Raw genomic sequence first — 11,033 nt, 5'->3', positions numbered from 1 at the left:
ACATACACTCAGGAGGCCTCATGTTATTTGTTCCCAGGTCTACATCCAGGGCCCTTACACCCATCACTTTGCGATCAGTGTCGGAGAGATGCAATTCTAACGCAATTACTCACCATCACTCTCCATCTACACGCCCTCTGATCATTGTTGGGGAGTATCTGCTGGTCTTCCACGGCTGATATGATGGGGCAAGAGAAGTTTAGAACAGTACATGTCAAATTTTGAGTTGTAGGGGCCTGGCTTGGCACCAATCCCTCTCAATTATTTCCAACACTCCATGTTTTCTCTCATATTATCACTCTTGGAAGCAGACTCGACAAACATAATGCACGAGGGATGTCTCTATAAATGCATAAAGATGGATGCATTCATACAGAATTATGTATTTCAATCTCAAGGGTATATCCTCCGTTATAATTTTTCTTGGGAAGATTCGTGAAGACAAGAACATATATTGTATGTCAAAATAGTTAATACACATACTATACTATACCAAAGCAGAGAAACCAAAGCGAAGGACCAAAAAATAATAAGGTGGGGTATAAGGAATATACTCCTGTTTTCACTTTTCTCCCACCCACTTTAGCCTTCCCTCTCCTCATCTTCTCTGGGTCTTGCTGAAGAAGTTGAACCTGATGCCATTCCAATGACTTGGCTATGTGTGAATCTTTGTAACTGGATCATTCGTGCGTAGCACCCATCTGGGTAATTTTTCAATAGATGGGAATGAGATCCTTGCTCTGCTACTTTCCCATCATCAATCACAGCAATGACATGTGCATTTCTGATAGTCGACAGCCGGTGCGCAACAACAATTGTTGTTTTTCCTGAGCAAGCCCGCTCAAGAGCCTCCTGGACAGATCTCTCAGATTCAGCATCGAGTGCACTTGTTGCTTCATCAAGCAGCATAAGTTCTGCCTTCCTCACAAATGCCCTGGCGATTGCAATTCTCTGCTTTTGTCCCCCAGAAAGTTGAACCCCTCTTTCCCCAACAAATGTTTTATATCCATCCGGCAATGCTGATATGAACTTGTGCGCATTGGCCAGAGTTGCAGCTTCAATAATCTCAGCCTCAGTAGCGGACTCATGGCCATAAGCAATATTTTCGTAAATGGTAGTAGCAAAGAGGCATGGCTCCTGAGGGACCATTGCAATGTGTCGTCTCAAGGACTTAAGATTGTATTTTCTAATGTCCTTTCCATCAATCATAATCCGTCCAGATGTTGGATCATATAATCGCTGTATAAGGGCAATTACTGAGCTCTTACCACATCCACTAGGACCCACTAGTGCAAGAGTTTTGCCTGCTCTGGCCCGGAGACTGAGGTCACGGAAAATTGGCACATCAGGGCGACTGGGGTACGAAAAGTCTACATGCTTGAATTCAACTTCTCCACGAAGACGGTCTGGAACTGGGGTAGAATCAGGATCATCAGGCTCAATTTCAGTTCTGCGGTCGAGGAGATCAAAGACTGATCGCATGGCTCGACCACCCTTAATGAAGTCAGGAGCCAAGGTTAGTGTTTCAGCTGCACCATTGGCAGAGACCATGAGGACCATGAAAACTCGGATTGTCTTCGAGAAATCGGATATCCCATGCTTGACAAGCCAGGAAGCATACCAGAGACCAAGGGCGTAGGAAGCATACAGTGCAAACTGAGCTATTCCAAATCCACTTCCAGAAATCTGTCCCTTCCAAAAGCATCGTCGGAGTGGAGCATTGAGGTTGGAGGAGAAAAGGTTAACAATTTTTGCCTCTGAATTGAAGGCAGCAACGGTCCTTACATTGGCTATGGCCTCACCTGCTAGCTGGGTGGCCTTGGCATGGGCAGCTTCCAGGTCCCCAGAGAAACCAGTCATGAACATTTTCTGTTGAAGATTTAACAAAAAAAGTAAATAACTGGATTGACATAAGAATTCCAGATATACCCTATGGACACCACATTTCAATTTTGGATTATCACTATCAACATATTGTAATTCATCACAAAAAGAATCAATGGGTATCATTTTCCTAAAATGTCATTCAAGCTACTCAATAGGTTGTGCATATTGTGAAATTTGTGTTAAATGTTGTCAAAGTTCAGCCATATTTGTCCTTGTCAGTTTAGGACTAGCGTCAGGATAGTTTCATTATATAAAACCAATAAAAATATAAACTCTTCAACCTCATTAGACAAGATTCAGGTTTCAGCTGGGAAAACAAACCTGCAATACAGTAGCTGCAACAACAACAGGGAAGACAGCTATGAGGACAAGGGCAAGGCGCCACTGCAAAACAAATCCTGCCGTGCAGGCAACTAGCATGAGTGCCGTGTTCTGCACAATCACTGAAATACGGTCTCCAATTGCTGATCTCACATTGTTTGCATCAAGAGCCAGCCTTGCTGCAATCCTAGCACTCTCGTTTTCCTCCTGATCAAACCATGCCATTTCATTTTTTAAGACAGCAGCCAACATTTTCTCCCTTACGCGTTTTGTGAGATTTTCTCCCACTATATCCCAGAAGAAATGCTGAAGTGTGTTGAAGAGTAGTGCAGCTGATGAAAGCCCAATTAACAAATAGCAGTACTTCTCAATCTGTCTACTCATGTAAGCATCATTTGGATTGTAGTAGACACTGAGGACGGCACTTAGAACATATGCAAAGAAGGCACTAAGTGAGCCACAAATAACAGAGCCTATGGATCCAACTAAAGCATACACCCATTCTGGTGAATTCATTTTTGCAAGGCGCCAGAAGGAACTGGCTTGCTCCTTGAAGGCAAGCTTTTCTAAACGATAGTTGGGGTGTGAGGCATCGATGGAGAGACTGAAGTCAGATGTAGAGAAGTCAGATAGTCGACGTGAGTATGGTGACCGGCCATAGGAAGAGTTCCGTGCAATTATCGGTGAGCTTACTGAGTTCCTGGCACTTGAAGGCCTATAAATGGAAATCATAGTTAAGCAGAAACTTCAGCACTAAAATCATAGTTAAGTAGAAATCATAGTTAAGTCTTGTCATAGCAGTGTATAAGGAACAACAAAAATATCCATTAGGACGAAACTTTTCATATAAAAATATGGATTTGGAATATGCTCCAAACTTGATGAAAGGTACCTTGCACTACTTTTTCTTGCATTGTTGAGAGCGGTTTCATGGGCCATCTCCTGCATTCGAATGAGCTTAGCATAGACACCATTTTCCCCTTTAGAAATAAGCTCATCGTGAGTTCCAATTTCAGAGACAGCGCCCTGCTGGAGTACAGCTACGAGGTCAGCCTTACGAATGGTAGAAAGGCGATGAGCAATGACAAGGGTTGTTCTCCCAATCATGAACCGATCGAGGGCCTCTTGCACAAGCTTTTCAGACTCAGAGTCCAATGCACTTGTTGCCTCATCTAAGAGCAGGATAGCCGGGTTTTTCAGCATTGCCCTAGCTATAGCTATTCTCTGCTTCTGTCCTCCTGAGAGCTGCAATCCTCTCTCCCCTACCTGTCATTTTTTCAGTTTCTTAATGCTTTTATTTGATTACCAAATTGCGATAATATTCACCCGTCCCCCTCCCCCGATGCATGGTATGATTCTCCATTATTTCTTAGAGAAAACGTAGGAGAAGGAATAGAAAGTTGGAATCCTATATAGATTGGATTAGCGTGATTTTAAAGCTTCCTTTATCTTTGTTCAACATGATATTGAACTGAATGGAGCATGATCTAAAATCTCTTTTAGAGTAGAACTTGTTACAGTAGTAATTTATTTTGTAATCTTGTGAACTCTATATGTAAACTATTTTTTATTTATGTTGTGAACTTCATCTGGCAAGTTAATTGTCCAATTAAACAATTCATCTATCTTATAGTGTATGAAATGAGCTCTCTCTCTCTCTCTCTCTCTCTCAAACACACACACACAACAGATATGTACTGAGTATTTTGTGGTCTGGTCATTCCTCCCTTATGTTTTCTTTACTTTTGCACATGCATCGTTGACAAAAGCATGTTACCTTACATCAGATGCATGCATGACCAAACACTTCCTTACATTGACTTTCAAAACATAAAATAAAATGATATATTAAAATTAATTTGTTGACCAAATAAACCATTAAATTATTCATATGGTATAAGAATTAATTATGAGCCAAAGTGAAACGAAACATCTCTGGTCAATATTCATAATTAAATTTCATCCCAGACCTCATTTCTCTACTGTCAATAAAGACTAAAAAATTGTATGGATACTACAGACCTACTGCAATTAATATGATTAAATATTGAAGAACCATACCATTTTCTTTTCTTTATTTCATTTTCAGAGACATAAAGTCTAACTATCAGAACAAGTAAATTATTTATTGTGTATCCACCAAACAAACAGCGTTAACTATATCTGATTTCAATAAGATACAGAATATGGTTGAGATCAACCAGCAACTATGATATCTACAATCTGTGCAAATGTTTCATGCAGTAACTATACATGAATGCACTGAAACAACAAACCTGAGTCTCGAAGCCTTCAGGAAGCTTGATTATGAATGAATGGGCATTGGCAACTCTCGCAGACTCTTCTATCTCAACTTGGTCCGCATCGGGCCGACCCAATAGTATGTTTTCTTTAATGGTAGTAGCAAACAGAGCAGGCTCTTGGCTCACAAGCCCTATTTGCTGCCTCAACCATCTCAGTTTTAGAGTCTTTATGTCATGGCCGTCCAGCAGAACTTGTCCTGCGCAGGTTTATTCAATGACAGACGCTTCTTAACAACTTGCACGATCCTCCATAAATATACATATCACATGAAGTAAAGGAACCCGGGAGTTAAATTAACCTACCTTTGCTACGACATAATAAATTCATCTAGGAAAACACTCACGCAAAGGACAATTTTTCAAATGCATTTAGCTAACAACCTCTGTTTGATAATTTAGCATGAAATCACTCATGATTTACCTGAGGTGGGATCGTAGAACCTCTCAATGAGGGACACCACGGTGCTCTTACCAGAGCCACTGCTGCCAACCAAAGCTATGGTCTTGCCCGCGGGGACGTTTAGGGAGAAATTATTAAGGATCCGAACCTCAGGCCTGGATGGGTAGGAGAAATCTACATTTTTCAGCTCCACAAGTCCAGTAATTGACTCTAATTCCAAACCCGATTCGCTGTTTCGGTCTATATCTGGTTTGTGATCGATTATACGAAAGATTTTTGCAGCTGCAACTTTGGCCTTCACAAATGCACCCATGCTTGGCGCAGACTGCCCCAAAGCCCTGCCGACCAGAGCCAAGACAATTTTAAAGAACAAGATGCAACCGGAAAAATGCACTAAAAGGACGAAATATGTAAATATAGTACTTACAGTCCACCAATCATAACTGCAAACATGGTAGCAATGGCAAGTCCTCCATTGGTGTAGTTGTGCCTAACCAGATAACCGCCATACCACAGCAGAAGCGCATAACAGCAAAAAACAACAAAATAAGTGGCACCCAGTCCCAATCCCTTTGCAAATCCACTCTTGTAACCGAGCCTCTGCGCCACCTTAAGTGCCGACGAGTAGCCTTGTAATGCTCTGGATTCCCCCACAAATGCGAAAACAACCCGGATTTGAACTATCGTCTGTAAGTTTGTTTGAAATCAGTATTACCCAGATGCAAAAAACAGAGAAAATCCCCGTTAAACCAAGTTTTAATCTTCGTCTCTAACATATCGGAAAACTCAAAGGCACACACAAACAATGAACAAATGCCCTTTTTTTCACCTGTTCTACAATGTTTCCTGCTTGTGAGAGAGCTTCCTGGCTCTTTCCAGAGAGCTTCGCTAATGTGGTGGTGTGGATACCACCAATTACAGCTATGAGAGGAACCACGGCCAGTGTGACAAGACCCAGTTGCCATACGGCAGTGAAACCCACAACAAATCCGGACACAAATGTCGCCATATAGTGGATGAAATTGCCCAACTGCACACACAAAAACCCAAAAGAAAAAGAAACAGAAAGGAGGTTTTATCAAAAGGCCTAATTAGGGAGCAACTTCCAAAAAAAAACAAGCAGCTTCTTCCTTCACCTTCTCGCTAATGGCGTCTTGGACCATTACTGCATCGGAGTTAATGGCGAAAACAACGTCGGAGGTCCGCACCTCCGTGTCAAAGAACTGAATGTCCTGGTTCAAAGCCGCCTCCAAGTATTTGATCCTCATCTTCGTTGATTGCCGCTCTCCGGTCCACATCCAACACGATATCTCTGCAATCGAATTCAAGCTCTCCCGATTACATTTAACAAAAAAATCAAATACAGAAAATCAAAGCAAACAGTTCAAAGTGACTGCAACAGAGACTTCTCACCTGCCCAAGAAGATGCCCATATTGCAGCACCCACTACCAGAAAGTAAAACGCATACTGCAAAAATTCACGAAGTGCAGAGCATTCGATAACATATTCATGGCGGCAAGATAATGAATGAACTTAATTATGTGACTAATGGATTTACCTTAAGAACTTCCTGCATCATCTTGTCCATATTATTGGCATTGGACCCGAAAGAATTGACGAGGTCGGCAAAGAACCTGAGAAACAGTGGCAGAGAGCAGCCATGTACAATTGCTCCAACAGACCCAATTGCCATCAGAATGTAATCCAACCCATCCGCGAATCTAAAGAGTTGTCCAAACCCAACGGCGGGAACTGCCTCAGCCTTCTCTCCACTACTGCCGCCGCCACTAGAATCCTTCTTTTGCTCAGAGCTCTCCATTGGTTTAGTCGCTCGAGGAGCTGCTGCTTGTTCTGAGACTCGTGGTTCTGTGTCTGGTGTGGTTGGTGTGGTTGGTGTTGGTGTTGGCGTTGTCGTTGGCGTCGTTGGGTTGGTTTTAAAAGGATCAGGAGGAGCAGGGGACACGAGCTCAAGGCCTTGCATTTCGGACCATCTCCACTGCTCAATCGTCTTTATCTCCTGAGAATCTTGTGACATTTGCAAAATTCCCTTGATAGCTTTATGAAACAAACCCACTCCCTCCCAAAACCCACCCTCTCTCTCTCTTCCCCCACTCTCTTTATTATCTCACTCTACTTGGCTTTTCATGTTCCTCCTGCTAGCTTTTCCTTCTTTTTCTGTTTTTACTCCTTGCTTACCAGTTTGTTTCTTTCTTAACTTCTTTTTTTTTTCTTTTTTCCCTTTTTCTTCTATATTTTGCGTCTCATTTTTCTTGTTCTTATTGGTGGTGTTGATGTGATTCACAGATTCTTAAACATTATCCGCAAGAGATGAAAATAGATGCTTGTGCGTGTTTTTAAGGTTTGGTGGATTTTTTTCAGTTCGCTTCTTCTGTAAAAAACATAGATAGTGACATATGGGGGAGATGGGTAGGGGCGTAGAGCCTACAGAGAGAGAGAAGGATTTTCCACCCGACAGCAAACACTGTGTGAAAACTTGGAGATGGGTTTTTGACCAAAACAGGTTCAAGGTGGAAAACCCAATGGAAATTCTTTTTTTTTTTTTTTTCACCTTCTTCTTTAATCAGTGACTGTCGATTTTAATTCCTCTCCTTTTGGCTTCTCCTGCAAGTCAAGTGTAAAAAAGCTTGTATAAGAAAATTTCATGTTCAAAAAGTTCAGAGTTCAGACTTTCCACCTCTCTGTCTGTCTCCTTTAAATCCGGCGTCTTTGGCTACAAGTTGTCACTGGAGAATTGATTTTTTTGTGTGCTCTCAACAGAGCATTCAATAATAATAGAAATCCTTTTAACATTTATATTTTTTGGGTATTTGTAAAATTATTAAGAACAGCCCAATCAGGAAACCAAAAAACTTAAAAACTATACCAAATATATACAGCATCCCCTTGTTTGAACGTTTGACTTTATACTTGAATGAATACAGCAGCATGCATAAAAACTCAGCATTTTTGTCAGAAAGTACCGTGGCTTGTTCCTGTGATGTAAAATAATAAACCTAGATTTAAGTTCCACCATTATAGACAACACAGCTAAGATGTAGTATCGAACTTCCACTAATTTTGTCGTCCCTGCCCACTTTGTGAAAATTTTGAATAATGCATAGAAATGCAGAGATAGTAGATCAGGTGTATTATTCTATGGTTGTGAGTATCACTGCTTCTATAATATATCACCGAAACTCTTGAAAAATCCAAAGTAAGATTCCACGAAATGAAAAGAAAATCGTGGACAGATCCTGGGATTCCCCAAATTTTTATTTCTTTAAAGAAAATGACAGCTTCTCTCCTCAAACTTTCAGCGGTTTTCATACTGGGGGGGTGGTGTGAGTACCATTCTGTTTAAAGATTGATTAAAAATTTAAAGCTGAAAATATAAGATTAGTCTCTGTTTTGGGGATGGAAAGAGGTTGCTTTGCTTGCCTTTAATCATGCTTTTGGAGTTTAATGAGCTAGGTGAGTCAGATACTCCCTTTTTTAAAGCCAAAATACAACAAAGTGGATGGATCTGACACTCTGAATTCCTTGAAGATGGAATATTTTATCACCATTTTCAGTGGGATTTTGTTAAAAAATGGTTATGGACTTTCAACACATTTTTGCAGGTAAGTATTTTGGTTTTACTAATGAGAAAACACAAATACCATAGTGGTATTACCATTAGATTGTGTACATTATAAATCTTTCACCTTGAGAAAAAAGGAGAGAACTTTTCAAGGAAAAAGAAAAAGAGAAAGAAAGAGAAAAGCAAGTCTGATGCTTTCTTCTATATCCACGCTTAACGTACAAATTCTGCAAGCCCTCCTTGGCAAGGCTCTGTTTTGCCTCCACTCCCACGGGCGTTTGTCGAATGACGTAAGAACTGCCTTGTTCATTTCGTAGTGCTGTTGTCGATATTTATGGCAATGTCATTGGGGTTTAATAATAATAATAACGTTGTGTTAAGATATGGATTTTTGTGAATGTTTTTCTGAGTATTTTTTGGTGGAATTTGTAATTGAAAAAAGAGTAAATGAATGAGAATGAGAATGAGAGAAAATGAAAGAAAACACGAAGGAAAAATATGTCTATTCGAGATAGTTAAATAATCTCTAAGAATCTAATTCATTAAACTTCCAAAATATATATCAATTATTACACTATATGTATCCATACTTGCAATATAATTAACACTCATAGCAAATAGGATACAGCCCTTTTCTGATTGCTTTACCAAATTAACCCTTAGAATTCGTTTGAATATTAGGAGTATCTCAGATTTCGATAAATAGTAGTTAAATTATTTGAGTTAAAATATTTTATTAGATTTTGAAAAATTAGAAAAAAATAGTTGAATAAAAATATTATAAAATTAAAAACTTATTTAAATATTATTTTTTAATATTATTTTTATTTTGAAATTTAGAAATATTTTATTGATTCTTTTGTTTTGTTTTGAAGTTTGTAAATGTTTTATTGATTTTTTTATTTTGTTTTTAAATGTGTAAAAGTTGTATTAGTTTTTATATTTGAATAATAATTAGATGAAAAAATTAAATATTAAAAATTAAAAAATATTTTGTATTTACGTAATGTTTGGGAAGAAAATTATGATAAGTTTTACTAACTTTAAAAATTCTGTGTCTCATCTTTGTGTCCAAACGTCTAGTAACTTACAAATCTCATTTGAAAATCAATGCTTTATATTTATTTAAACTAGTACTACACTCACGCAATGTGAAGAAAATTATTTAGATTTTTTGTTTTGATATCTTATCCTCTCTCTCTCTCTCTCATATATAGTTATGATAAGTTCGACATAAAGAGATTCATCTGTAAGAGGGAAACCAATTTTGGAACCTTTCATGACCACTCAATCAAATGGATTTTCAAGAAGTTGCACCTCTATTTGGAGTAGCATAAATGACTTCAAAGATGATAATCGGCTACTCCTCTCTAATGAAGTAGTAGTAAGGGGGGGAAGTTGAAGGGAAGAGCAAGAGATGGGTAGCATCAGAGACAACTAATGAATTGGTAACAAAGGGTGAAAGACCAAAAGTGCAAGAGACAAGTAATAAAAAGGTACTAATGGGGGTAAATGTAAGTGCGTTTGTATTATAATTAAGGAAAATTAATTAAAATTTGAATTAAAATAGACAAATGCTGAAGTGTTACAGCATTTTATAAAGAGATGTTTCAACTTTTATATGTTTTAATAGATGTTACCTTACATTAATCTACCTTAAAACGATCTTGTTGCCAAGGTCTAATAATGCTTTCTAAGTTTTTTAGATTCTAGATTGATCATTCCATTGGATTTTATGGAAGGAATCTTGAAACTAAGATCTTGTTAGGGTTACGAAGTTTCTTAAGGCATGAAACATAAAAAACGAGATGGATTAGGAATCAGAGGGAAAATCCAACATGTAAGCAACCTTGTTATGTGGCGTATTGCGGCCTACTGCCTTTAAGGGACCATAGAAGAGCATACAGGTTCAAATTCTCGCTTAAAGCCATGGAATTTTGACTGGTTGAAGACGCAAGTAAACCAAATGGCTTCAAGAAATTATACAAGATTCTAAATCTAGTGTGCCCCTAAACAAAGGGGGTGTTGAATCAAAACTTACGGTTTTGAAAAGACTTTGAAACCAATAAAGTGCCAAATACCTTTTATTGAAAAACCTTTTGTAAGTTTGTCTTAAAACAACATTTAAATAAAGACCCATCATGGTTCTCTACTACAATTATTTTACTCTCTTCTTTACCGTCTTACTCTGAGAATAGGTGGAGGAGCCTGTGAAGTCACGATTTACTTTTCATAGTAAGGGTGAGTAGGGTCCTCTAGCCGGCAGTGGCTAGATAAAAAATGAGGAAATGGAGGAACTCACAGATAGATGGGACCAGTTTTGATTATCAGAAGCGAAAAGCTCCTCCATCAATCTAGATCTGGGGATGATGGAGGAGATAACAAAAAAAGAAGAATTATGCATGGTGGGCAAACTTCACTCTAAGCGAACTGTAGGGAAAGAGGTTGTGAAAACTACAATGGAAAAGATTTGGAAAGTGGGGAAATTTTAATTTCAAGACATTCACCCAAACTTGTTCATCATAAAGTTTGATAGTACTT

The 11,033-nt window shown here is 38.8% G+C and overlaps 1 protein-coding gene across 1 annotated transcript; it reads right to left on the bottom strand.

Annotated features, from left to right (window-relative positions):
* Nucleotides 1-337: 337 nt before the first annotated feature.
* LOC109021322 (ABC transporter B family member 1) lies at nucleotides 338-7,136 on the bottom strand. The gene is made up of 10 exons (XM_019003938.2): nucleotides 6,471-7,136; nucleotides 6,325-6,379; nucleotides 6,048-6,223; nucleotides 5,741-5,941; nucleotides 5,339-5,598; nucleotides 4,933-5,249; nucleotides 4,485-4,708; nucleotides 3,101-3,474; nucleotides 2,209-2,923; nucleotides 338-1,869 (listed from the first exon to the last, which is right to left on the bottom strand). The coding sequence occupies exons 1-10, from the start codon at nucleotides 6,945-6,947 to the stop codon at nucleotides 583-585; spliced, it is 4,086 nt and encodes a 1,361-aa protein (XP_018859483.1). The 5' UTR covers nucleotides 6,948-7,136; the 3' UTR covers nucleotides 338-582.
* Nucleotides 7,137-11,033: the final 3,897 nt, after the last annotated feature.

This window comes from Juglans regia, chromosome 3 (assembly GCF_001411555.2).
Source record: "Juglans regia cultivar Chandler chromosome 3, Walnut 2.0, whole genome shotgun sequence".
In the NCBI taxonomy this organism is placed as follows: domain Eukaryota; kingdom Viridiplantae; phylum Streptophyta; class Magnoliopsida; order Fagales; family Juglandaceae; genus Juglans; species Juglans regia.
Note: the sequence above shows the minus strand (reverse complement) of the source record. Positions and strands in the feature narration are given on the sequence as shown.

Coding starts and splice junctions, on each gene's coding strand:
- LOC109021322 (XM_019003938.2), bottom strand. CDS start 6,947: ATGTCACAAGATTCTCAGGAGATAAAGACGATTGAGCAGTGGAGATGG. Junction 6,380..6,470: donor TGATGCAGGAAGTTCTTAAG/GTAAATCCATTA, acceptor GAATTTTTGCAG/TATGCGTTTTACTTTCTGGT. Junction 1,870..2,208: donor TTGCAGCTACTGTATTGCAG/GTTTGTTTTCCC, acceptor AATCTTCAACAG/AAAATGTTCATGACTGGTTT.